We start from the raw sequence: 26780 nt of genomic DNA, 5'->3' as shown, positions 1-26780 counted from the left end.
ACATGTTTGGCAATGAAAGATGTAGCACCAATCAGCTCACAAAGACGGACTGCTTAGATCTGAATGAACCTCAATAATGTGGCTTTACTACAGTATGTCGTTTACAAGTGATATATGGTGGTCCATACAGTGGTACCTAGGAACTTATATCTATGATTATAGACCGAGGACTACGGGATTTTGATCGGAAAGGCAACCTTCCAATTAGCACTTCTCACAACATTTTCGTGTCGTATATGCTACATGCGCAACTCACTGACCCTAAACACTAGGGATTATCATGCAGAAAATACCCTTCACTGTGTTCATCATTGCCCGTCTCCATCTTTCCCTACAACCTCTTCTACCTTCTCCTCTGCACCTCTTTCTATATTCCCATCTTCTTTACTATTCCGTCAGGGGACCTGTTCCCTCACTTCATTTCTCAATACCAACTGCCGCTACGACCACATTATTTACCTTTCACCTACAAGTGAACCCCGGCCGGGTCTCAGGTCCTCGCTGATTATCTGGCACCCTGGACTCCTAAGTAACTACCAAACGGGCTTTGGTACTTCCGAGCCAGACATTGGGGCCTAGCCAATATCTCTGATCATTTGCAGTAGCGTTTATTAACTTACTCTTAGGAGAGCCTTTCTAGGCTTAACTCTATTCACACCACAATGGAAGAGAAACTGTACCGAGAGGCCTATGAGGAGATCACCTGGTTCTTGCACAGCTCACCGAAAGTGAAGTCTATTGCGATAGACCGATACGTTGATCTACACAGCTTGTACCAAAGTAAGAGATAGGACATATACCTGCATGCGACATGTGACTATCTAGTACTAATTTCATAACAGAACAGCCCGACAAACACCAGGAAGCAGCTAAATATGCTCTAATAGTTTATCGGCTGAGTGACTTCTCCGATGACATAAAGTGGAAGATTAGTTTCAGCACGATCGAAGAGCAGCATGTATTCCTCCGGCTTCTGCACCTTGATGATACCAACGAAGAGGTAAGGAAAATACCTGTGCATATTAATACTGTCATATGAGTGACATAATCACGCTCAAAAGTACACAGGAATAGCTAATTTTTGTCTAGTACAAACGGCTTGCGTCGAAGAAAGAGAAGGCCAGGAATAAACGGTCCTTGTTGCGATCAGGAACGACACCTCTTTCGGAGAAGATTACTTCTCCGGCCGTTCAGAATAAAGAGAAATTGACTGGTAGTGGAGAATCGAATACAAAGCCTCAGCAATTCAAAGATCCCCAACAAAAGTCAGCGGACGCCAAAATCGAGAATAAGAATTCCAGTCCATGAACAAAGGGTACGCTGGCATGCCATGATGTCGAGATAGCTTCGATATTTTGGCTTTTATTTTGCGGCGGAACGGCAATGGGGGTAAGGAGATAGTGCTGTGACAGACGAAGACTAAGTGGTACAATATGAAACTTGCAAGCTTGTGCCCAAAACTGTGACTTGCAACTGCATAATAGAGAAATTGGTCATGTCTGGGGTGGAATACAAGGTATTGAAAAGTTTGGGAGACAGAAAGGAAGACTTGACCAAGTCAGATATTTGAAACTAGGGCCTGCTTGTACGCCACCGTACTGTCCAAATTGCAGAAAGTCCAGGCCAGAATACCGCCGATGAACTTCAAAAACCTCTTCCAGAGTTAATATATGTGAAGGAAGCACACGATGCATACTGGCACCTTAACATGGCATGCTACCGGGCTCTCTATCCTGTTTGTTAATGCGTGCCTTACGACTATGATCTCTTATGATAATTTCACTACTTTGAACCGAGGCGACTCAGGAGATAGCAGCATCAATTTCTCTGGTGAGGATAGCAAGGTTGCTGGAGGAGGTAGCTAATCTTATGAGTATGAGTATGTTAGTAGGTACGGTGTATATGACAGAGCAGAGTTATTTGGTTATGAAAATGTAGGTTGATTCTTTGGGTTTGCTCTACTCTACTATACTACTATACACTCCGTAACTTCATCATCGTCATCATCATCGCCGTCGTCATTTCAATTAGATTCAGCCATCGACTTAATCATCACCACTCTCAATAACCACCTTCACCACCGGCCTCCCCTCCTCATCCACTCCCTTACCCGACAGCCCAAACGCCCGATCGCCATCCGCAAGCGGCACCCGATGCGTCACTACCATCTTCTCCACGCGATCCATCTTTCCACTCGCCATCAGCTCAATCGCCGCCGGATACGCATAGCCATCATAGCGGAACACTCCCAGGATATCGACCTCTCTCAACGCAGCTGCTCCCACCGGCAGCGTCTGCACGGGGTGTCCCATCCCGATCTGCACCAACACTCCACCCGCCCCAGCGGCATAGATGCCCGCCTGCACGCACGCCGGCACACCCGTGCAATCATAAACGCGCGCAAAGCCCGTACTCGCCACATTTGCCGACTCCTTCAGGATCCCCGCCACGCGCTGCGCATTCTGCAGCGCCCACGCCGTCTGCTCCGCAGCCGGCGCATCGCGGGATGGCGCGGGGTTCGCGGGATCCGCCTTGGGGATGAGAGTTGTCTTGAGACCCAGCCCCAGCTCGTCGGCAATAGCTAGGCGGGAGGAGTCAATATCTGCCACCACGATGGAGGAGAAGTTCTGGGAGGTGGCGAGCGCAGAGGCCAGGAGGAGGCCGATGGCGCCAGCGCCGAAGATCAAGGCGGCGGTGGGTTCGCCGAGGGACTGAGCGAGCGAGACATCCTCGGCGGTGGGGGGCCGAGAGCGGCGGATGGCATGCAGGCAGACGGCGAGGGGCTCGACAAGGGCGCCGCCGGCGTATGAAACGTGTGAAGGGAGCTTGTGGCAGAGGGAGGCGGGGTGGTTGGTACGTTCCATGAGGGTGCCGTCGAGGTGGGGGAAGAGTTTCGCGCTGCTGCGGAACTTCATTTGTGGGCAGATGTTATAGCGTCCTTGCTGGCAAAGGGCGCATTGACGGCAGGGAAGCCCAACTTCGAGCGCGACGCGGTCGCCCACGGCGTGAGTGGTTACCTCGGGGCCGATGGCTGTGATGATGCCGGAGGATTCGTGGCCGAGGCACATGGGCTCGCGCACCACGAAGTCGCCATTGCGGCCATGGGTGTAGTAATGCAGGTCGGAGCCGCAGAGGCCGGTAGCGCGGATGGCAACTTGGACTTCGGAGCCGGTTGGAGGTGAGAGAGGGCGAGATTCCTGGTTTTTGTTAGAGACATGTCTTGTTGATAGAGAAGTGGGGTGCGGGGAAGCTCTTACTAGGCGGAGATCTTTGGCGCCGTGCAGGACGAGGGCCTGGGTGGTTTCTGTAGAGTTGACGGTCATGATGAATGTATGGGAGGTGTGAGGATAGGAAGAAGAAGTGTAAAAGGAGAAAAAAGAGGAATGGATCTTAATACATGACGTGGGGGAAGAAAATGTAGTCTTTTGAAGATGATTCAATCGCCGGAGAGACTCCGCGTCGGCTATTGACTCTCACCCGATCAATAGCCGACGGCATCCAAACTGGATGGCCGACCCCGCATACCCTCTTTCTATGCTGGTTATTGCTCTGTTATTGCGCTGTTATTGCTGGATACTACTTATCTGTCCATATTAATCAAAAAGTCTCCCCCACGCCAAATGGTGGATCTATCTCCACCGGCCATTCATAAATGCCCTGATTAATCGGATATTCCCCGTCGTATCCCTCACATCTTCTCTGCTCTTGTTTTCTTCTTTTCTTTCTTCCCCTCTTCTCCCCGCAGGATACTCATTTCCTTGACATCATCGCCATCATGCCCGCCGCATTGCTGATCGGTGCCATCACCCATTCCATGCCCGAATGGAATGATCTCTCCTCCATCCTGACCTTGAAGGAATTCCCCTCCGGAACTCGCGAAGACTTTATTCGCAATTGCCGCGACGGCCAGTACGATGATGTAGTCGCCATCTATCGCTCTAACACTTCTACCAAGGTGAGCGGCACTCATACCTCTCCAAGAACTAAGCTGAGTCCCTGCCTCAGTTCACCGGCCCATTCGACGCAGAATTACTCTCCGTCCTGCCCTCCTCACTCAAGTACATCGCCCACAATGGCGCAGGTTACGATAACATCGACGTCGCGGCCTGCACGAAGAAAGGTACACCAAGCTCTCCCCCCAGCCCTGAGTCCACTGACCATCTCAGGCATCGCCGTCTCCAGCACTCCCGTCGCAGTTAACAACGCCACCGCCGACGTGGCCATCTTCCTAATGATTGGCGCTCTGCGACAGGCATACATTCCCGTCACATCTCTCCGCGAAGGTGAGCCGATCCACCTCAATCCAGTCACAACTCAATATAACCATGAAACAGGAAAATTCCTCGGCCAAACAGGCCTCGGACACGATCCCCAGAACAAGGTGCTTGGAATCCTCGGCATGGGAGGAATCGGCCGTGTAAGTCTAGCACCCTGAACCAGAGGAGCATCAGATTAATAAATTGCAGGAGGTCGCTCGTCGTGCGCGCGCCTTCGGAATGACCATCCAGTACCACAACCGGTCGCGTCTCTCCCCGGAACTCGAGGACGGAGCGACCTACGTCTCATTTGATGAGCTGCTCGCCAATTCTGATGTTTTGAGTCTGAATCTGGCGCTGAATGCGTCTACTCGTCATATTATTGGCAAGACGGAGTTCCAGAAGATGAAGGATGGTGTGATTATTGTTAATACGGCGCGGGGTGCCTTGATTGATGAGAAGGCCTTGGTTGAGGCGCTGGAGTCGGGCAAGGTTGGTTGAACTCTTCACTGTAGCTATGAACAATTGGCTAACGTGATGATATAGGTATGGTCTGCTGGGCTGGATGTCTATGAGAATGAACCCGCCATTGAGCCGGGATTGGTAAACAACCCTCGGGTCATGCTGCTGCCGCACATCGGGACAATGACTTATGAGACGCAACGGGAGATGGAGCTACTGGTGTTGAACAACTTGCGCTCTGGCGTGGAGACGGGGAAGATGATTACTTTGGTGCCGGAGCAGAAAGATGTGTTTGGAAAATAGATGTATTTTGATAGATACCAACATTATCTAAGATTATTATACAGTTCAGTATTTCATATCGTAAGGGTTAGATCATCTGCATGCAACTCCTTCAGATCGCGCTCATAGAATGTGAAAGTGACCATTTAGCGAGGCGATGGTCCAGCTGTTCAATTTACTCTCACACTTGAGCAGTTGATGACGCTATACTGATATCCTCATTCCTCCGTCATGACCACACATGATGACCACACCTAGCAGCTAACCACACATCGCATAAATTTGAAACTATCTAGTATCAGACCATCCGTACAAGCTATCCCTCTGATCTATACTCCCTTTTTATACATCCCCCTACAACCACCTAACAACCCTAACTATACACCACCCATAATGAGCCCTAAAAAGCCCACCAGAGCAACAGCGACAACCAAGCCCCAACCCCAACCTGTAACCTCCGGACGCATCACCAGACCCCGAAAGCCTCATCCTCCGAAGGCCACTACTTCCACCCGTACATCCAATCCCGCAGCGCATACTCCCAACCAACCTCCTCTACCCGACCAAGAGACAGAAGGCCACCCCCCAGCCTGGGCCGAGGTACGTATACCTTACCATCCCCTTCCTTAGAACCCACTTCTAATCCATATAAAATGAACAGAACAGACCTGAACTCTGCGACACCCTACCCTGGTTTCGCTCCGTGCAAGGCGGAGTCTACCACAACGGGAACATATGCTGGGGATTCCTAATCGACGCAGACTGTGGCATAAGATCATATCTGGATGATGAGGTGATTATTACTCGTGTGTATGTTCCATGCCTTATCATATCTCTTGATCTATGCCGAATGCTGACAATATTGTGTCTAGTGGAGGCGGCTGCACCAAAGACGCAGACGGAAACCTGGTGCTCATCAAGGACCAAGATGGCGATAGTGCGGCGATAACTAGTATATTAAATAGTAAGGAGTTGAAGGTTCCGGTGGGGATTATTATTGGTGAGTACATCTGCCCCGTTTGCATTAAATGGTAGCTAATTGATGACCTTCCCAGGAAATCGCAATACACTGCTAAACAGACCCCTTCCGCACCGGTACAACGTCATGGCGTATTTCCGGATCACGCATGTGTGGTATGAACGGATCGGTAGGAAAACGGGTGCAAAGGTCCGGTTCGAGAAGCTGGATTTGGGTAGAAAGAGTTGGTGGGCCGCGAAGCATTCTCCTTCTCCGGAGAAGAATCCGGGTTATGGGCATGCGAAACAGCCGGAGCAACTCCGCTGCAAGGCGTGCGATCAACACAGCATACGCATATACGACGAGGGATGGATGTGTCTGCAGCCATCTTGTGAACTCTTCTGGATGATTAACGGTGGCTCCTCACCCCCACCATCAGCGGTTCTCACCTTCCACGAGAAATTCCTCAAATCCCGTCTGCCCCCGGACCCGACCATCCAGCCGCATTACAGCCTCGTCCCGGACTTACTTTCAACCCTGAAAGATACAGATAGCGATGCCTTGTCGAAAAGGATTACCTGGAAAGGGATAATATGTCCCCTATGCAGACGCTGCATTTCCCGGCGGTATTGGTGGGGATGGCGATGCGCTGATGATAACGATAGCAGCAACTGTCCCTTTGAGCACATCCTACCCATACGACCGATCGCTCTGCGATGGGTGATTGACGACATGGAAACAAGCCCCATTAAGCGAGCGCTCAGCTGGGATGCGAAGTTCATGGTTCCGGAGATAGACGATGTATCTCTTTATCCGTACAGAAAGCTCACTTATACAATCCCGGGGGTTGGGAGTATCATGCATTTAGTTGCGAACCGCGAAATAAATACCCGGTGTAATGGGCCGGATGAGTTGTTTGGGCAGTTACAATGTGAGGAGTTGGGGTTGAGGAGGTATCCGTTGGCGCAGAGTATGGGTGAGTTATCTTTTCGATGGGGAGTAAAGGTGGGGGGGGAGATGATGATGATGCTAATGATATATTATTTGTAGTTGCGGGGACTCTTACTGCTCATTTTGCTGTCAATTATGTGCGTCATCTCTCTTCTATCATGCACACACCAGAACCCTAACGGAGAAGAAAAACAGGGCATGCCATACAAATACGTCGTCTCCGTCGCATCCAAGGCCTTCAACGAAGCCTGTCCCCCCATCCTCCGAGCTATGGGTCGCTTAACATGGGCCAGCAAGCAAGCTGTTCTCGCCGCTGGGGATACATTCCTCCCTCCTAACGAAATGCTTCTGCTGGGGTATCTGGAGGACATGAGGATTGGGGTACGTACATCCTTCCATCTACCAATTCTTCTCCCCTACGGAGATACTCACATTATGAGCAGTACCACGACGACGGCGAATCCGCCCTCGGCCCCACGATCTCCACCCTCTCCCTGGGTGCCAAATCCACCATGCTCGTCCGCATGAAATACAAATACTACCATGGCTACAGCAGAGCGAAGAATCTCCTCGCCGAGGATCCGGTCATGCCTGGATGCAAGAATTATACAAGGCGGAGGGAGCTCAAGGCGAGGTTGCAGGATGGGAGTATTGATCGGAAGATGTATGATGAGCTGAGGCGCGAAGGGATCGTGAGGAAAGGTGCTGGCGGGGAAGCTACGCCGTGTATTAAGATGGAGGTGAATCATGGTGATTTGGTGGTTATGCATGGGGAGGGATTGCAGAGGTTTTATGAGGTATGATCCATCCATTCTATTCTCTTTTGTTATATGAGGGTTAGGGTTGTTGGGATGCTGATTGTGTAGCATTCGGTTATTCCGGATAAGAGGTTGAGGTTTGCGTTGACGGCGAGGCATATTAAGCCTGAGTTTGTGGATGTGAAGGAGATAGAGAAGGGGAGGTTGGAGTTGGGGAGGGAGTGGGTTTATGATGGGAAGTAGGAGGGGACTCTCGTTGCTTGGCTATGAACTGGTTGGATTGAATGGGATGGCGGACTTGTTTTCTTTGCTTTTCTTTGGATTGCTATATACGGCATTGCTGGGCCATCTGGTTATGATTATTTAGGGCATCTACTTGCTAATATGCAATTAATAATCCAAGTCTAGACAGTTCTATTAAGCTGTCTAACATATTCTACTAATATAACGCTCGAAAGTAGATAAAAGCAAACACCAACAGATGGATATATGTACACTTCGCTGAATTTTCACCCATCACCCATTAATCACGTTCAAGCACTTTTCTTGTTGGCCTTCTGAGCCAGCAAGTTCAACGCACTACCAGCCAGGACGAAAGCACACTGGTCCGGACTGAGAGTGTGCTTGACGGGGATCACCACCGACTCGCCACTGCGCTTGGTCACCCGCAGCTGGATGGAGCCCTGTCCGCCAGCCTGCAGCACTTCATATAGTCCCTCCGTGGCCACCTGGTCACAAGCGTCGATCTTGTCATAGTCGGCCGGGTTCTCGAAGGTCAAGGGCACGACACCCTGCTTCTTCAGGTTCGTCTCGTGGATACGGGCAAAGCTCTTGGCCACGATGATGCGTCCACCCAGGTAGCGGGGCTGCAGAGCAGCGTGCTCACGAGCGCTACCCTCGCCGTAGTTCTCCTCAGCCACGACAAGCCACTCAACTCCGTCGGCCTTCCACTGGGCAGCCAGGTCCGGAATGGAGTACTGTTTGCCAGCCTCGTCGTAGGCGACGTTGGTCTCGCCAGTGGCGGCGTTGACGGCACCGATCAGGGTGTTGGCGGAAATGTTGGGCAGATGACCCTTGTACTTCAACCACGGACCAGCCGCCGAGATGGTGTCAGTCGTGCACTGGCCACGGACCTTGTACAGGACCTTGAGGCCGGACAGGTCGCCCTTGGGGAAGGGGGCGAAGGGCTCGAGCAGGGCCAGACGATCCGAGGTGGGGGAGACAATCACTTCACAGGAAGGATCGGGCACAGCAGCAGTGGGCTGGAAGTCAGGGTTGCCATCGGCAAAGCCGTCACTGGGGAGAGCGTAGCCGGTAGGAGGCTGGAAGCGGAACTCCTCACCGCTGGGGGTGGTGATGCTGTCGGTCATGGGGTTGAAGGTGGTGCTTCCAGAGTAAACCATGGCGGTGACGAGCTCAGGGGAGGCCAGGAAGTTCATGGTTCTCCGGTTGCCGTCGTTACGACCGGGGAAGTTACGGTTGTAGGAAGTAAGGATGGCGTTATCCTCGCCCTTGGGGACACCGTCCGTGCGCTTCCACTGACCAATGCAGGGACCGCAGGCGTTCGCCAGGACGGTACCGCCGGCCTGGGAGAAGGTCGACAGAGTCTGATCGCGGTCCAGGGTGGCGCGAATCTGCTCACTACCGGGAGTGATGAAGAAGTCGGACTTGGGCTTAAGGCCGGCAGCAGAGGCCTGCTTGACCAGGTTCTCCGCACGGGTCATGTCCTCGTAGGAACTGTTCGTGCAGCTACCAATCAAACCCGCTCCAAGGGATTCGGGCCATTGCTTCTCGCGAACGGTGTCGGCGAAAGCAGACAGGGGAACGGAGAAATCGGGAGTGAAGGGACCGTTGATGTGAGGCTCCAGCGTCGACAGGTCGATGGTGATCAGCTCGTCATACTCCGCACCGCCATCGGCACGGAGGAGGTTCCTGGGACCAGAAGAGGCGATCTCAGAGGCAGCACGGGCAACATCAGCCCGGTGAGTCGCCTGCAGGTAGGGGACGTGGTTGGGGGAGAAGGGGAACACGGAGGTCGTCGCGCCCACCTCAGCACCCATGTTACAGATGGTGGCCATACCAGTGCAGCTCAGGGTCTCCAGACCAGGTCCGTGGTACTCAATAATGAAGCCAGTTCCACCACGAACGGTGAGCTTGCCAGCCAGGTGGAGGATGATATCCTTGGGGGCCGCCCAGCCGTTGAGCTTGCCCTCCAGACGCACACCCAGGACGCGGGGCGCCTTGAGCTCCCAGGGAGCGTCAACCAGCGCATCGACGGCATCAGCACCACCGACACCAATGGCAATGGCACCCAGACCACCAGCATTGGGGGTATGGCTGTCAGTTCCCAGCATCATCAGACCCGGAGCAGCGTAGTTCTCCAGAACACTCTGGTGAATGATACCGGCACCAGGGGGCCAGAACTCAATACCGTAGCGCTTGGCCGCACTCTCCAGAAAGTCAAACACCTCGCTGTTACCCTTGATGGACGCCGGCAGATCAGTGTCAGCACCACGCTCACCAACGATCATGTGGTCACAGTGGATACTAGCGGGCACGGCCGTCGAGGGCAGTCCGCAAGACATGAACTGCAACAGAGCCATCTGGGCCGAGGCATCCTGCATCGCCACGCGATCGGGCTTCAACTTCAAGTTGGCCTTGCCGCGAATATCACGGCCATTGTTGGTGCCGGTCAGAAGGGACTCCTCGGGGTTGTCCAAATGGGCGTAGAGGATCTTCTCCGCCAGGGTCAGGTTGCGGTCCTGGCCGAGCACGCGACGGACGTTTTCGAGGTTCTGAACGATCTTCGGGTAGGGAGGCAAGCGGGAAGAAGCTGCCGGAGAAGCCTCCGTGGCCAGGCCACGGCGACTGAACAGTCGTTGCGGAGAGAGGCACTTCGGGGCCAACTATAGCACGGGGAAGTGGAGGTTAGTCTAAGGCGCTGGGAGTCAATCGGCTGATAACGGCACGACTTACCCTCTGAGAGGCGGTGGCCCGCTGCCATACAAGCTGCCTCACCATTGTCACGCCGGTTTGCTTGGATGATAGCAGAGGGAAGTGACAGAGACTCAACGACGAGCAATTTCTGTGCCATATGCTAGTGGCACTTTTCTTTTACCTTCCCCTTGATTGGCTCGCGCCACCGCCGATGCCGGATCTGGTGTCGATCTCGATATGACTCATCCGTGATAAGCCACTAATATCATGTGGTCACGGAATATTGGAACAACAGATGATCCGATTAGCCACACTTCCATTTTCGGTATTTTATGCATTGTTTATGTAGTAAATGGTTTCAAGATCTCTCATTCAACATGTTGCATGCATGATTCAAATTTCCTCATTATCATTACACATCCAGGCATATCGTAGACCTGCCAGGGATTTTGTCATATCATCAATATTGTACATACCCACCAGACCTGACCCTGACCCAAAAATCCCACAACCAAAATAGACCAAATGATTAAACAACGCCAATCTCCACCCCCGCAACATCTCCACCTCCCGTCCCGACTCCCCATTTGATTCAGTTGGTGATAACTGGAGCCGTGTTATCCCATTCATCACCCTCGGCCACATCGACCAAATATCGTGCCACGCTGATCCGGCTTGTACTGGCCATCATAGGAACTCCCTTGCCATCATCCGGCCACACCTTGATGGCGGTTTCATCGGTTTCGACCAGCCGGGACGGCCGCACAAACACATAATCGACCCCGCTGGCCAGGACTTCCCTCTCTGTCTCGTTGTGATCATCGTACTGATGTGACATATTAGATGTCTTCATGAGTAGACGTAGCAGGATGTGCAGATTAGTCCAAGATGCTCCCACCCCGAACGCCTGGAGAATCACGATCTTGCGAACCCCAAACTCTTTCATCGCAGCCACTACATTGGCGTTGCAGTCGGCCATTAGACGAGGCGGAGAGATGGGAGCAGCAAATGGACTATCGCTCGCTCGAGGCGCATTCAGCGTCACAATCACCACGTCTGGTTTGTCTGCTTTAAACGCAGCTCGTACGTCATCTAGATTCATCGGAGTGCCTGGGACATGTCAGCCGTGGAACATGCTACAACAAGCAGCAGCAGCAGCAAGAATTCATTGTGTACTAACCTTGGATGACATTTAGGCTAGGTCGTGGATCTCCCAGCGCATCTGGTGTTCGCGCTAAGGTAGTGACCTGGTGGTGGCCTTGGGTATGTTAGCCATATTCATCAACGTGTCTGAGGTCGTATAACATAGTAGAAGCCTACCTCGCCTCAACAGCTCATCAATGACAAGTCTGCCACAACGCCCAGTCCCGCCAATCACTAGTGCGCGCATGGTGCTGGTCGAAGATACCAGTGGCCGTAGAATGAAATCTTGAGCCAGTCAAGATTTCTAGGCACTATTTGTTTGGCCTCATTCTGGAATCCCCGCAGAGGCATGGGAAAGCCTAAGTACTCTTCCGTGTTTCAGATATCATTATACCTTGATTACGGAAGAGCAGTCGGCTTGCAGGCTGGCGGAGTCGCCCTCGGATCCGGTATACTTCGGGTCCGGAGAGAGAGTTCTTGCAGCTGGGCCCAATGGCATCCTTGTTAGACTCGTGTCATTGTCCAGTAGATAGTCACTGTGCATGATTTTATGCAGGCTCCTTACAGTATTGTCCTGTTATTTTTAGTGAGTTCCGGCTCAGTATCCGTGTTGGCTGCATAGGGCAACTGGTGAAGCTTTTGGTTCGGAGCCATGACATAATACTCCGGGGTTTGGAGCAGACAGTCTCCGTTGAATGAGTTGCTCAAAGCCGACTGAGGTGGCGTTTTCTTTGTTATGGAAGTTGTGCGACAGAACTATTCCATCTCGCTGCGAGTATGCTACATGGGGAAGCAGGAGAGAGCCGGACGTCCCTGGAGTGAAGCCAAGATGTGGCATGGGAGGGAAAGTTTCCACAAATGCTTAGCCACACAAAGTATGTCGGCCAAATCCGATATATAGCAACCCTTTCAGTGAGCGATACTCATTGATATGCTCGAGGGTTTGTTAAAGTCAAGTACTTTAGTGTAGAGGTGTAAATACTATTTTCATTTATAATGTTGAATGCATAATGACATCATTATAACTATAGATTTTAAACTGGACATCGTTTGAGTAGGATATGTCAGCTACTAGTACAAGCAGTAAATTATATAGTATCTTTTAGCCATATCAGATTCAGTAATTCACCGTCCTTATTCTGCAATCAAATTCACTGTAAATAAAGTGCAGATCTGCTTGGTCTCCATGCAGGTACGGCCATTTTTGTCCCCGCAACGGAGCGGAGGCCGAGGCTCAGGTCACCTGACGTCAGGTTCCGCACTGAATTTTGCAGCCGACAGAGGGGCTGATGGGATCGCCAGTGATGATGTTGATAGGTGGTCCAGGCGTGTGGCCGGCTTTCAACGTTCAAGTATAAATTGTTCAATCCAGTTTTACCTTTTCCCAACTTGACGGTCGACAAAGTCCATCCACTGCGTCATGCCGGAACCACTACCTCCTTTGGCACCGGTTCCACCCCCGGAGGTGCAGAGCACCGTACCACCCAACGAATGGGAGCTCTATATAGATGCGTGGATCTTGTTGCTGCAAGTACGCATAGAAGCCCCTGATTCCCAATTCAGGGAGATTGCCGCCAATGATGAATCTGCCGTGACATTCTTGACCTCCTTCTATCATCAATCCGCCACATCTGGGTTATCTGGCTTCCATGCCGGGCTTAAAGCGCGATCATTACGGAAGCTCTGCTTCTTGTTGACTAGGAGGTTCCTCCTTGATGCCTCTGCAACACCGTCTGAGCTGCTTGAAGTGGATGTTCTTGCGAACGTGTGTTGCACCTATCCTTCGAGCGCTGCCTTGAAGCGACTATTGTCCGATGCCTGGAACAAGCATCAAGATACCATAACATCCAGCCTCGAGAAGACAAAGACCAAGATTATCAAAGAGCTTTCGTTGCTGAATCCTACCAAGTCTATGACCGTCCTCTCAGACATCCGCCTCTTGACTATTCTGGCGTCTGCACTGCCCGGTTGCGGCCAGGTCCTCATGACGGGGTCTGACTTTCTGGACACATTCGCCGATGCATACCAAACACACAAACGAGCGGACATCCGTAGTGTCCTTGTAGCGAACGTCTACGTCGGTCTAGCATCGCTCCTCAAAGGCCCCAAGCTGAACCTCTCCGCGCTGCTGGACCAGCTCTACAGTCTAAAGTCCGGCGTTGGCATCGGATCCTCAACAACGAAAAAGGAGCCCACCCTCCTGTCCGACGTCATCTGCAGTACAGACCTTCTAGTCCGTCTCGACCGCCACCTCAGCACCCATCCCCAGAAACGAGGCCAAGACCTCCTCACCAGTCTACGAACCTACCAAGAAGAGACAAAGATCTTTCACCGTCGCCATCAAAAACAAAAGAAGCGACTCCTCGACAAAGGCAAGGGCCGTGCCGCCACGGACCTCCCCGCCCCCGAAGACATGCACATCCATCGCATGTCCCTCATCACCCAAGTCCAAGACCTCTTCCCCGACATAGGCTCCGGCTACATCACCCGCCTGCTAGACCACTACAATGACGACCCCGAAACAATAGTCTCCCATCTCCTCGACGACTCCATCCCCTCTGAACTCCGCACCTTAGACAAATCCGAACAACTCCCTACATCAACATCAACATCAACCCTCCCACACGACCCTCTCCCGCCCCGCTCAACGCCACCGCCCACAGAACCAGCCCTTCCAACCCGCAAAAACATCTTCGACAACGACGTCGACCTCGCCGAACTATCCGACCAATCCACTCTCCACCACGGCCGCCGCACCAACACCACCCAAGCCGACGACCTCCTCGCCGACCGCACCCACCACGCCGCCAAGAAAGCCGCCATCCTCTCCGCCCTGGCAACCTTCGACTCTGATGACGACGAACGCGACGACACCTATGACATCGCCGACGTCGGCGGCACCATTGATGACACCACCACCGACGATGCCAAGGCTGCAGCAGAACAACAACAAGAGGCAGAACTCTCCCTCTACCGAGCATACAAGTCTAATCCGGCCCTGTTCGCGCGCGACTCTGCTACGCGACGCTCACAGCCTCGCGACTCACTTAAGCGCGAAACCGGCATGACGGATGAAGCGATCGAGGGGTGGGCGGTCATGTTGTCTCGGGATCCGAAACGGATGGCTAGATTGGAGGATAAGATGGCTTTCGGTGCTGATGGTGGTGGGTTGAATCAGCCTGAGTTACCGGCTACGTCGTATCGGAGACCTGGTGCTGGAGCTGAAGATGACGATGAGAGTGAGACAGGTGGGAGCAGCAGCTCAAGAGGAAGAGGAGGACGCGGACGCGGTGGGAGAGGTCGGGGACGTGGTGCAGGACAGCAGGGTAGTACTCCTGGGAATAGTAACCCTGCTGTTGCGCGGCAGAGAAAAGAGGAGAATAAAGCTAGTCGGGCGAATCATAATCGTCGACAGCAGCGAGCGAGGAAGGTTGCGAGGGCTGGGGGCATGATGGGGTAGTTGGTAGCTTTGGTCGTAGTGCTCAATAGTTAATGAGTCTACTGGATATGAATTAATGAAAGGAATAGTCGCTTCAGGCATTATCCACGGCGCTTATTCATGCAAATGGTTATGGAGAGTGACATGTCTAATGGCTAGTAAGCATCTCCACCTAGCATGAGTTACTGTTTATCCGTGTCTCTATATTCCAGTAAATCCATGTCTAGTTACCCCCTACATACTCCGTAAACCCCGCAAACATGAATGAGTAGTTATCAATCAAGATCAAATAATCCAAGATCTATAGGGGTTTTCCTGAGCGTTCCGTATCTTCACCCCCTCCCTAGATTGGATAAATCACTGGGCTGCTCTCTTCCCTCGTATTCCATCTTTATCTGGTTCAGCCACCTACGCATCACAGTTACATCCAAAGAGGAGTGTGTAGGATATTACCCGACATACATAGATCAATCACTGGCTCCAGGAGCTGCCAAGATCGACATTCAACAGATGTCACCGATGATTGCACCGTGCTCTGGCCCAAAAGTCGTGCTGAGGTCAAGTTGGGCCAAGTTCACTTGCATTCTGTCGTGGAGGATAATGAGACTGAGCAGAAGAGAATAATCTTCGATTCGGTGCCTAGAGTAGAAGGTATTGAGCCATCGGGGGATCCGTTGATTGATACTCGTGCGGCTGCGTACCTGATCAGTGGTAGAGAGGGACATGCAGCTTAAGTAGCTAAATAGCCATGCATATATTCGCTTGATTATTTCATTCAATGGTGAGTAGGGTTCTTATCCATGCGGCATAGGTTGAAATGTTGTTGTATTCATGTCCTAGTCATACCAACATTATAGAACCGAGGGGCAATCGCCGCAACCCGACCTTCTAAGAGGCGACGACCTCGAAGCCTAGAGCAACACCGGTGTCAGATCAGGTAAGGCGTCGTCCATGAAAATTTGATTCTCCAATCTAGACTACTTCGGATGATCACAGGGTTTTCTTATCATCAACAGGGCGTATTGAGATCGAGTAGATTTCCTCAAACGTATACCGGTATTTCCTAAAGAGGAAATCTACCCGCACCTAGGGCGGCATCGACCGAAAGGGTAATGCATTGGTGAAGCTTTAGTATGGCCATCGTTTAGATATAAATGACTACCCTGCAGCAGAGTTCAGCACCCAGATACCACAGCATCTATCAGTACCGACAACCTACAATGGTAATAACTAGCCTCTTCCGAGCAGCTTCCCTGCCGGAGAATGAACCGACATACTTCGGTATCAGGTAAACGGGGACCACTTACACCCTCCAAGAGTCGTTATAATGACATGAAATAGGCTTGACAGCGATATATTATGGATTCCTGGAGACTCAACAGTAACAGGATATTGCCATGTTACAGGAAAGGTTGTGTTATGCCTCAACCAACCCCTCCGTGTTAAGGACATGAAGCTGCACTTTGAGGGACGGCGTTACATGAAGTACGAATATTCCCCCCTGGGCCGTGACCCAATACTAACAGCCTATCTGAATTAGTTGGAAGGGCTTTCCAGAGTCCCAGAGATCTCACCAGCACATGTCATTTTTGGAGCGACTATTCATGTATCAAACCTGGAACTTTCTACCTTCTCTAGGGACCCCATCACCGACGACTACTTTAACACCTGGAAATCACGAGTTCCCATTTACCTTCTGCCTATCCAACAACACGCCAGATACTATTGAAGGCCTCGACGACTGTTATGTTAAATATCAGTTGAAAGCCACTATCGGCACAGCTGGGGGACGTCGTATCGAAGCTGACACCCGGGTGAGGGTACGTCGGATGTACAGATCATTATTGCTACCAGAGCCGAAGGTAAGCTATTATACAAATATTGTATTTTAGTCTCTCAATTGCTAGGGCTGATTTTAAAAGGTGGTGCAAGATATATGGCCACAGAAGATAATCTATCGCGTTTCATTGCCATCTCAGGCCTATACCTTTGGCAGTGCTATCCCCATCAAGTTCGAATTTATTCCTTTATGCAAAGGGCTCGAGATAGCAACCATCCACACCGAGGTTAAAGAGACACACAAAGTCTTGCAGTTTACTCTCAGCCGTCGGGCCCGTGTCATCGCCGAGGACGACTTTTATCCCAGAGATTGGAATGAAGATGAATTCAGAATAACATCCGATAATGAAGGATGCTGGCATTCTTTAACCCGCTTCCTTCGCCTGCCGAACGATCCAAAGGAATGCCTACAAAGCCTTTCTACTAATTTTCTTCATGTCGAACACACTCTCACCACGCAAATCAAGCTTTTAAATCCCGATGGTCACCACTCAGCCGTATGCTTTCCAGGTCCACTGTTTGTTCCGCCTTACTGACCACATGATAGGTCCTCCTAGACCTGCCGATTTCAATTCACTGTGCCTTGCCACCTCTGCCAGAAGATCCCTTCATTTCCTCCGTACTCCAAGCTCTCAGAATGATAGACGAATCGTGTGATCAGCCCCTTCCGAGCTACAATAGTCACAAGTTGGACCGAACGCCCGATGAAATCGCATCTGAAGTACTCGGTGATGACATTGAAGGTCTCCCAGAACCCCCAAGTTATTTCCAATTGGGAAGCCCTTCAAAACCGCCAAGTTATGAAACTGCTCTTCTGCCGACTTTCTCTAGCCCTGTCCTGTTCAATGAAAGCTACGTCTGACACAGCATGCCGGATTTGAAATTTATGCAGGAACAATGCCTATGCCTAACCAAGCTCACATCCTAAGCACCTCGACTCTTGCCAAGTACATAGGCAAACGCCTCATCCAGTATCTTCAGCCCTTCCTCAATCTCCTGCGCTGAAACGGTTACCGGCGGCGCCAGACGGAAGACTCCTCCCATACCTGGTAGATTGACAACATTACACGACAACCCACACGCCATGGCTCTGTCCGACACCGCCTGACCTAGCTCCGGCCCAGGGCCTCGAGTGTCTTGATCGGTGATGATCTCAATCCCTTGCAAAAGACCCCGACCCCGTACATCTCCAATACACCAATACTTCTCCTGGAGCTTCAGCAGGCCCTCCCTCAGCTGCGTACCACGCTCCGTCGCCCGCTGGCAAATATTATCTCGTTCTACAATCTCCAACACCTTATTTCCCACCGCCGCAGTAAGCGGATCGTTCAGATGTGTCGTCAACCACAAAAACCCCGCGTCTGCGCAACCCTGCGCAATATCAGCACTCGTACTTACCGACGCCAAAGGAAGCCCGCATCCCAAGGTCTTCGACAAAGCCAGAATATCTGGGATTATTCCGGCCTGCTCGAACGCAAACATTTGACCAGTGCGACCGACTCCTGTTTGCGCCTCATCCATGATCAGCAACATGCCCCGCTTCTTACACTCTAGGGCCATGCGCTGCAAATATGCATCCGGAAGCTCCAGGATTCCGCCAGTCGAGAGAATAGGCTCCATAACAAACGCAGCCAACGACCCCACACTCTGCCGATCGATCATGGACCAACCAAACATCAACTCCGTCTCCCAGTCGTATGTCCCGTCCGCCTTGCGGAATGGCGAGCGGTATGCATATGGAGCAGGAAAGGCAAGTTGGCCTGGCATACAGGGGCCACCGCATTTCCTGCCCGTGGAATACGTCGCCGATCCAGAGCCCTGGGTAAGGCCGTGGTAACTGGCGCTGAAGGCGACAATTTCGAATTTGCCAGTATACGCTTTAGCCATCTTTATAGCAGCTTCGATGGATTCGGAGCCAGTATTCACGAAGAAGGATTTCTCCAGCGGTGGAGGGAGGTAGCGGGCGAGACGCTCAGCTAGGTCCACAACAGGATGGGTAATCATGTTGCTGAGGAGGTGGTCTAGCTTGGCGGCGTATTGTTGGATGGTGGACACAATCTCGGGATGAGAGTGGCCTAGCAGGGAACTCATCTGGCCTGAGGTGAAATCGAGGATGCGACGGTCGTTTGTGTCATATAAGCAGGTGCCTTGGGCTTCTTCGATGATGACTGGGGAGATGGGGACTCCTGTGGACATGAGGTATTTGTTCGCTTTGGCGAAGAAGGCGGCGGTGGTAGGGTCAGTGGCTGCCATGGCGCTCAATGATTATAACTTTTATTTCGATGATAAATAATTATAGTGTTTAATCTGAAATTGTTTTTCATAGTTACCTCCAGTCTCGATGGCTATAAGTAGTTCCAAGTCAGAATGACCGCGGGCATAGGGTCCTGCTATCCAACCATTCTAATTGGCTGAGTTGCCCGCGGGCGAAGGTTCCCCGCGGCCACGAAATACTTCACTTTATCAGAACCACCCCCTCCTTCTAAATGGAATTCCTCGGATCAAATATCCAGTAGAAAACCATCAGACTATGCCCGCTGAGCCTAAGGTAACGAAGGAGAATGGTAGCAGCTCGGGCAGACCCTATCGGTCCCATGCGCATCCCGCATGTCTACCTTGTCGGAAACGCAAGTCGCGATGCCGCACGAGAGATTCCTCCGCTACGTGTATGATGTGTTTGGCTCATGCAACCGACTGCATTTTCCCTCCTGCTGATACCCTCGTCCAAAGGAAGCGAACTGTCAATTTGCGGCGAATTGTACCCAAGACAGCTCGAACAGAGCGGCCCTCCACCCCTCGGGTCGTACTCCCATCACCCAGGACCAACAAAGCTTCCGACACACCACAACTTACGGGACACCACCAGCCAGCTCAGCCTTCCACAGCATATTCAGACGGCAAAGTTGCAAGTCTGATGGACGTGGTCGGCGATACCGGGGACGACAGCTCTCATGTCGTCAGCCCAGTCGTTGCTGACGACAGTAGTATACTAGAAGAATATCTGTTCACCGTTCCAGATAATCGAAGGCTTTGCTTGATGCACACCAATTCAAAACCCAGTCGACTTATGCGGCAGGTACTGTTCAATACCATTCCGAGGCGTCCATTGGGGGTGTACTCCGGTCAATCTCTCCCATCTATGAAGTGCGAGCTCATCGAAAAGTACCTCGAGCCTACGGCAAAGGATGTTGTGAGCCTGCAAGTCAATGCACGCTATTGTAGGGGGTATTCGGTTACTGACTGGTTACATATAGGTTCTTTCAATATGCCAATATATGCTTCCCTGTATTTGACGAGGCGTCGTTTATGAATGCCTACTGCACCCGCAAAGAGGAAATATCTCCAGCTCTCCTCTGCAATCTATATGCCAACTCCCTTATCTACTGGGACAATTCACCCAAGTTATGCTTAACTCGCACACCCGACATTCGCTATATCTGGAATCAAGCTAACGAGGCCCTTCATTCCGAACTTTTCTTGTGCCCTGGTATATCAACTGTACTGGCGATGCTGCTAAACGTCTGCGGTAGACCAAGCACCTCGATCTTTGGTAATGGGGGTATGGTAGGGACGGCGGTAGCCTTATCCAACGCCTTGGGCTTGAATCGAGATCCCTGCCACTGGAACATCTCTACTCTTGAGAAGGGACTTCGCATCCGCATTTGGTGGTTGGTGGTGATTCAAGATCGATGGTAGGATATTCCGCTTCTCGAGTTCTTCGCTTCCACACTAACATTAACCAGGTGCAGCCTCGCCTACGGAACACCGCTTCAGGTTCATCGAGCCCAATACGACGTTCCGTTTCCGACCATGGAGTATCTTTGTTCTTCTTCCGCAATGCTATCCCAAGAAGCCGCAGCTTCAATCTTCATCGCCTTCACAACGTTAACAGAAGTGTTGGGTCAATACCTTGAATACATCTATCACGTTTCCAGCCCCGTCAGAAAGACGATCACTTCGCTCTCACACCTGCTCACTAACTGGGAAGACTCCCTCGACATCAACACCCGCCACATAATCCTCCGCGGAACCGACCTAAGCACCCCCGGCGTGGCAAACTTGCGCCTAGCATACTTATCCGTGAAGCTCCTGCTCCGACGCATCGCACTCGACATGGATGACGAGCATACTGAGACTTCCAACTTCGACAATGGGAATGATTCTAACTGTTCCTCCTTCTCATTTACACAAGTCGAGCGCGCAGCAGAAGAGATAGTGCATCTCGTAGGGGAGCTGGACGAGCAGCAGCTACGTGGATTTTGGGTCCCAGTTCAGGCGTATTCGCTCACGTCTGCGACGACATTCCTTCTACGGAGTGGGCTGCGCAGGGTTCAATTGCATTCCGCGAATAGTGACAGCAATCCACCACTAGATTTGGCTAAAGAGATGGTTGCTACACTGCAGTCTCATCGGCAGCAGTTTCGATGGGATCTGGGGGATGATTGTTTGGCAAAGTGTGCTGAGCTGGTAGAGAGGGTTGCTTCTCTAGAGAATGATGGGATGAGCTTGTCGTTGAATGAGGAATTGTCTGATCCATCTCATATTCTCGATATAGACACATCGATTCTGGATGAGGTGTTTTGGGATATGCCGTGTATGGGGAATACCCTTAATTTATAACAACAGTTGCGCTCATTAATGAATCATTTTCAGCATTATATCTTTATAACTCTAAGTTTATTAGTTCTATGCTCTAAACCACCCTCTCTCCCTCCACCCACTACCCCTTAAACGGCGCAAACCTCGACATCTTCCTCAACCTGACCCCGTAAATCATGAACAAAAACGGCACCGGGATCGCCGCCGCGGCGACGCCCCCCAAAATGGACATGGCCGGCCCAACCCCCAAATTGCGAAACATCGGCTGCGAGAACAGCGGAAATGCAGCAGCCAACACACTCCGCAGGAAAGTATTCGAAGCCGTCGCCGACGCCGCATAAGGCCCATACGTATCGACCAGAAAGTTGATACACTGCCCAAAGATAATACAAAACCCACATCCAAACACCATCGCCGCCACAACCGGCAACCCCCATGAATACTTAGGCTCAGCCGTCCACCCAAACCAGAACAGACCACCCGCGAACAAGAACCCCCCAACAGCCATGGGCATCAGACGCGCCTCCGGCACAGGCTTACCGCCACCTTCCTCCCACTTGCGGATGTAGTACGGCTGGCCGATGAAGATAATGAATGCAGAGGATAGCAGCACGCCGACGAACAGGCCGATGAACGGCAGCGTAGCAACCACAGGTTTCCACTGGCGAATATCATCAAAAACAATAGGGAACACCTCCAAGGTGAGATACAGCAACGCATACGTAAACGACGCATACAGCGCAATCACCGTAACCATCGGTTCCGTAACAAGCATGACCAGCGGACGCGAAAAATGCTTCGTGACGATACTATGCACGTCCACCTTGATATGCTCGTGCGGATGATACAGTTCGTCATTCCCGGTCTCCTTGCGCATACGCACCGCCTTACGATGCAGCAGCACGGGGCCGTATACCTCCGGCAGACAGAAGAAGGTGATACCGAAGATGAAGAACACGATGATGGCTTCGATGTACTCGGTCCAGCGCCACCCTAGGTGCGGATTCGAGACCAGCGCAGCCCCGATGATGGGTCCCATGGTTGGGCCGCCGACGACGCAGATGGCGTACGAGGTGCTGGCGATGCCGCGCGCCTTCATGTGGAAGATGTCGCCGAGCGCGGCGGAGACATTACTGACTGGTGCGGAGCCGAACAGGCCCGCGAAGTACCGGGTGATGAGAACTGAGGCGGTGTTTTTGCTGGTTGCGGTGCCGATGCTGAACAGTCCCAGGATGAATACCGCGGGCAGCATCGACCATCGTCGGCCGAAGAGCTCGGAGATGGGCGCCCAGCATAGGGGGCCGAAGGCGAAGCCGAGACTGGTATCTTTGTTAGTATATAATTGTCGAGAGAAAAAGCTTCTATCCCTTCGCGGATAATTTAATTCCAGTGATTTACATACATATAAAGCGACACCGGAAGAATACTAACTTCCGTGCCAATCTTCAAATAAGCCTTGAGTTCCGTCTCCGCCGGGGAAATAATACTGGATCCCAGACTGGCGCTCAACGCCAATAAACCCAGCTGAAACGTGATCCAGCATTTGTACGCCGTCGAGAAGTTATGTGGATTTTCGGGGTCGTTTTCCTCCCATGTCACTAGGTTAGGCTCGGGGCCGCCTGCATGTCCGGCCTTGCCCTTTTCTGCATCTGCTGGTCGAGATGGTGGCGGCTGGGCCGTAGGGTCGACGACAGTCATTGCTGGCGCTGAGATAAAAGCTGAGATGCTAAGACTGCACCCTTATCCTCCGCGATTTCAGATATTTTTCTCCCATTTGGTGTGTTTCGAGGGGTGACGAAATTCCTACACTTTTTTTTTCTTTCTGATTCGCCGCTTCGGGGTTTCGGCATGTTGTCCGGTAGTTTTTCTCCGATATGCACGGGGTGGCGTCGGAGGATCCGAACGGAGGGTCCGATGGGGGTGGGGGTTGTTTATAACATGGATTAATTTGCGGTTCTGGTGCTGGGAGGCTGCTGGGTACGGTGTTAAGTGGGGATTACGGCTACACTTTTAGTGGCCTCGCTGCAAATGCCGAGCTCCTTTGCATGCTCTCCTGGCTGTTTCCGGTGGGCTCGGATATAAGATGTTTCGGACTTATCGGGCGAACATTCTTCGTTTGTTTGGGCATCTCCTAGAAGGGACCCACTGTTTGCTTCGTAGTCAGGGGCCGTAAGTAGGGGGGACATATATCTGGTTTCTACCTTGTTGCTAGTTGGGTGTGAAGGAGGATGGTGATACTGAAAGCTTAAGAATGATTCGTGAGTGCCGGGAATTATCCCACATATCGTCCGGAATAAGAGATCTGCCAGTTGCACAACATCTGCGCACGGATACATAAAAGTATAGTTTAAGAGAATCAGTCATTAAGCTTTTCCCAAAGCATGATAGAGCCCGATTACACGACTGCATAGATCCATATTTAGTCAGTCGACTAAGTAAGAGCTGTTGGGAGCTACAGAAACCGATCTACGATCTGCATCTCTCAGGGACCTCAGTAAATTCCCACAGTCACGTTCAGCTTCAGCTTGCAGCTACCCACTGCAAAATCATCGCCCCGCCAAGTCACAGTGGCGTTTGAGCGCATATCAGCGGGTTGGAGGTCAGTTGGGTTTGAAAGTGACGTTGCAGGGTTGAGATCCCTGAAGTATTGCTTCTCTTTTTATTACCTTTTCCTGAACACTGTTCAGCCATACAGTAGATGTCTGCTACTCCATGAACCCACCAATGCATGACATTGACTAGTCTGATGACATTAAACTATCCTGATACCGAAGCAAGCAGAGTCCATGGACGATAGGCTTGACTCGTATGTATGTGAAGAGATTGAGTTCCCAACCTGAAGAATCCTTGCAAAGTCGGTTTTAAATAAGTCTGGGGCGTGAGTCAGCAGACATTAACATGGATGGATAACAAAATGATTAGAGGGTCTCAAGAACTAGCACACAAACTCCGATGCGGGGAAATCCTCTCAGGTATGTGATATGTAAAAGTGGCGTCGACAAGAAGCAAGGACTTCGAGTATTATACTGGAAAGCATGGAATAGGAACCCACCCCTGTTCAGCTGCAGATTCTAAGTACCCCTCTTACCGTAGTCCAGGACCCGTGTAGATCAGCCCTAGGCACGATTGCCCGCCCATGTTTAACACATCACTAAAAGACAGAGAGCCCGTCAGTACATGGTCAGCACTAGGGACCTCCAAAGACCAATCACAACCAGCAACGCTATCTACGCACGGTTCTATCACACTTCAAACTTCTCCCACAAACTACCATGCACGTAGTCTCTATTTTCCTGCTGGCACTCACTCACTCACTTCTGAACCCTCAACCTACCCATCACCTCATCACAACCATGTCCTCACCATCCCCCTGGCTCTCCGGCACCCACTCCGGTCACGTTTCCGTAGATGGCATTCAGATATTCCTCTCCGCCTCCGGCCCCGCACGACAAACAATCAACAACACCGTCCAGCCCGCCGTAATCATCGAAGCCGGTCTGGGCAGCAGTCACAGCGAATGGGTCGTAGTGCAGCGCCTCATCGCCGAACGTGCCCGTGTATACACCTACGACCGAGCCGGGTACGGCCTAAGCGATATGTCTCCGCGCGAACCCACGGCTCAGAACCGCGTGTACGAATTGTCTCGATTACTGGAAGTAGCTGGGATCGAGCCACCCTATGTGCTGGTCGGGCAGTCATACGGCGGGGTTCTGATCCGGGAGTTCCTTCGCGTTCATACGAAGTCGAAAGTGGCTGGGATGGTGATTGTTGATTCTTGGAGGGAGCCTAATCCGCTACCCCGAGGATGGTTCAGCTTGATGGGTGGGGTAGAGCTCGATGTGGTCTTGGGGTTAGATTTGAATCACGCGTTTTCGGCGGAGGAGTATCAGAAGGTAAAGGAAGATGAGAAAAGGAATGAGGCTATGTTTGGTGATGAAGAGGAGTTTGTGGCTAGGAGTATGGAGATGGTTAATGACGGATTGCCGGTGGGGTCTCAGGCGATGGGCGATGGACGGTTGAGTGTGGTGTTTGGGAATCGGTCGATGGATTTTCGCAAGGTTTTGGAGTTTGGGGTTGCTAATGGGTATGGTACTGAGGAGGTGAGGGAGAGTCTTGCTAAACGGCTGGAGACTATGGAACGGGTTGATGAGGAGAGTCAGAGGGATCATCTGGGGTTGTCGAGTCAGAGTCGGTTCGTTTACGCGCAGGGCAAGGCGATGACGCATAATGTGCATTATGTGGCTCCAGAGCTGATTCGTGATGAGGTCTTCTGGGTGCTGGGGCTGACGGATCGGTAGCTTGATACTGTTGGTGTCACTCTCTAGTAGATGTGAGAACACCATTATTTTCATGGTCTTTTATGCTCTAGAGACTTTATGGTAAGCAATGTAGAGTCTATGTACAAGTGAACAGACCTAATATGGACAAAGGTGAGCATGCAGGATCCAATCAATCCACATAAATATTCCAAGCCCCAAACGCCATCCCATGCTCCAAATCATAGCCCAGGCTCCCATCACTCCGATAGTAATATGAAACATATCCCTCAAACAGTCGACTGACTATCCTCAGTCTTAACCCTATTATCCCTCGCCATCCAATGTAGATCCCTCAGTCTCAGCTGCCGCATATACACTCTCTGCTCTGCGGTGGGATCGATATCCCGCTCTAAGCCGTAAAACCCATTGGTCATGAGGTAGTGCGTGGAGTAGCCCGATAGAGTCACCATTACACAGCCGAGAATGACAAAGAAGATGACCGCTGCGTCGCCAATGTATGCCATGTTGATTATTGATTATTGATTTTTGTTGTTCGATGTTTCGGGTGAAGGAATGTTGGTGGTGGTGCTGCAGCGGAACAGAGTTAGTTGATATCGGAAAATATGTCCGGTCTGTCTTACTTTGGTTGTAGAATGGGTTGAGTGCGGCAGTTATTGAGTGAGTAAAGTCAATTAAGGGATAGTAGAAATGAAAGCAGGTCAGTTGTGATAATGAAAGTGGTGTTGTGTGAGAAATGCAGTCAAAACGATAATATTAAATCGTGTAAAGAGCGACAGAATGCAATCCTGAATGTAGAGAACGACAAAAACGTAGAAAAAGAAGGAATGAACTTTTAATCTTTTTTCCCCTTCATACTCATTATCCCCCTACCCCAGT

At 51.5% G+C, this 26780-nt stretch overlaps 12 protein-coding genes across 12 annotated transcripts; 7 read left to right on the top strand and 5 right to left on the bottom strand.

Annotated features, from left to right (window-relative positions):
- Positions 1-243: 243 nt before the first annotated feature.
- An09g03910 (hypothetical protein) lies at positions 244-1308 on the top strand (the record flags this gene model as incomplete). Its single annotated transcript, XM_059749749.1, has 3 exons — positions 244-550; positions 843-1000; positions 1090-1308. The coding sequence occupies 3 exons, from the start codon at positions 244-246 to the stop codon at positions 1306-1308; spliced, it is 684 nt and encodes a 227-aa protein (XP_059606281.1).
- A 737-nt stretch (positions 1309-2045) lies between these two features.
- Positions 2046-3323, bottom strand: An09g03900 (uncharacterized protein; the record flags this gene model as incomplete). The annotated part of the gene is made up of 2 exons (XM_001393669.3): positions 2046-3197; positions 3258-3323. 2 exons carry the CDS (start codon positions 3321-3323, stop codon positions 2046-2048), a joined length of 1218 nt encoding a protein of 405 aa, XP_001393706.1.
- A 452-nt stretch (positions 3324-3775) lies between these two features.
- An09g03890 (uncharacterized protein) lies at positions 3776-5021 on the top strand (the record flags this gene model as incomplete). Its single annotated transcript, XM_001393668.1, has 6 exons — positions 3776-3955; positions 4006-4120; positions 4167-4283; positions 4335-4417; positions 4467-4748; positions 4803-5021. The coding sequence occupies 6 exons, from the start codon at positions 3776-3778 to the stop codon at positions 5019-5021; spliced, it is 996 nt and encodes a 331-aa protein (XP_001393705.1).
- A 372-nt stretch (positions 5022-5393) lies between these two features.
- On the top strand, positions 5394-7910 carry An09g03880 (uncharacterized protein; the record flags this gene model as incomplete). The annotated part of the gene is made up of 8 exons (XM_059749748.1): positions 5394-5600; positions 5662-5810; positions 5873-6000; positions 6056-6934; positions 7009-7046; positions 7081-7290; positions 7353-7706; positions 7776-7910. 8 exons carry the CDS (start codon positions 5394-5396, stop codon positions 7908-7910), a joined length of 2100 nt encoding a protein of 699 aa, XP_059606280.1.
- A 290-nt stretch (positions 7911-8200) lies between these two features.
- On the bottom strand, positions 8201-10688 carry An09g03870 (uncharacterized protein; the record flags this gene model as incomplete). Its single annotated transcript, XM_001393666.3, has 2 exons — positions 8201-10573; positions 10644-10688. 2 exons carry the CDS (start codon positions 10686-10688, stop codon positions 8201-8203), a joined length of 2418 nt encoding a protein of 805 aa, XP_001393703.1.
- A 508-nt stretch (positions 10689-11196) lies between these two features.
- Positions 11197-11994, bottom strand: An09g03860 (uncharacterized protein; the record flags this gene model as incomplete). Its single annotated transcript, XM_001393665.1, has 3 exons — positions 11197-11714; positions 11785-11862; positions 11925-11994. 3 exons carry the CDS (start codon positions 11992-11994, stop codon positions 11197-11199), a joined length of 666 nt encoding a protein of 221 aa, XP_001393702.1.
- Positions 11995-13167: 1173 nt separating this feature from the next.
- Positions 13168-15207, top strand: An09g03850 (uncharacterized protein; the record flags this gene model as incomplete). Its single annotated transcript, XM_001393664.3, has 1 exon — positions 13168-15207. The coding sequence occupies one exon, from the start codon at positions 13168-13170 to the stop codon at positions 15205-15207; it is 2040 nt and encodes a 679-aa protein (XP_001393701.1).
- A 1199-nt stretch (positions 15208-16406) lies between these two features.
- Positions 16407-17561, top strand: An09g03840 (uncharacterized protein; the record flags this gene model as incomplete). Its single annotated transcript, XM_059749747.1, has 4 exons — positions 16407-16474; positions 16528-16671; positions 16727-17048; positions 17109-17561. The coding sequence occupies 4 exons, from the start codon at positions 16407-16409 to the stop codon at positions 17559-17561; spliced, it is 987 nt and encodes a 328-aa protein (XP_059606279.1).
- Positions 17562-17949: 388 nt separating this feature from the next.
- An09g03830 (uncharacterized protein) lies at positions 17950-19278 on the bottom strand (the record flags this gene model as incomplete). The annotated part of the gene is made up of 1 exon (XM_001393662.1): positions 17950-19278. One exon carries the CDS (start codon positions 19276-19278, stop codon positions 17950-17952), a length of 1329 nt encoding a protein of 442 aa, XP_001393699.1.
- Positions 19279-19555: 277 nt separating this feature from the next.
- Positions 19556-21645, top strand: An09g03820 (uncharacterized protein; the record flags this gene model as incomplete). The annotated part of the gene is made up of 3 exons (XM_059749746.1): positions 19556-20250; positions 20280-20717; positions 20769-21645. The coding sequence occupies 3 exons, from the start codon at positions 19556-19558 to the stop codon at positions 21643-21645; spliced, it is 2010 nt and encodes a 669-aa protein (XP_059606278.1).
- Positions 21646-21752: 107 nt separating this feature from the next.
- On the bottom strand, positions 21753-23322 carry An09g03810 (uncharacterized protein; the record flags this gene model as incomplete). The annotated part of the gene is made up of 3 exons (XM_059749745.1): positions 21753-21889; positions 21925-22943; positions 23027-23322. 3 exons carry the CDS (start codon positions 23320-23322, stop codon positions 21753-21755), a joined length of 1452 nt encoding a protein of 483 aa, XP_059606277.1.
- A 1216-nt stretch (positions 23323-24538) lies between these two features.
- An09g03800 (uncharacterized protein) lies at positions 24539-25922 on the top strand (the record flags this gene model as incomplete). Its single annotated transcript, XM_059749744.1, has 4 exons — positions 24539-24596; positions 24907-25391; positions 25458-25734; positions 25813-25922. 4 exons carry the CDS (start codon positions 24539-24541, stop codon positions 25920-25922), a joined length of 930 nt encoding a protein of 309 aa, XP_059606276.1.
- Positions 25923-26780: the final 858 nt, after the last annotated feature.

Source organism: Aspergillus niger (genome assembly GCF_000002855.4).
Source record: "Aspergillus niger supercontig An09".
NCBI classification, from domain to species: domain Eukaryota; kingdom Fungi; phylum Ascomycota; class Eurotiomycetes; order Eurotiales; family Aspergillaceae; genus Aspergillus; species Aspergillus niger.
Note: the sequence above shows the minus strand (reverse complement) of the source record. Positions and strands in the feature narration are given on the sequence as shown.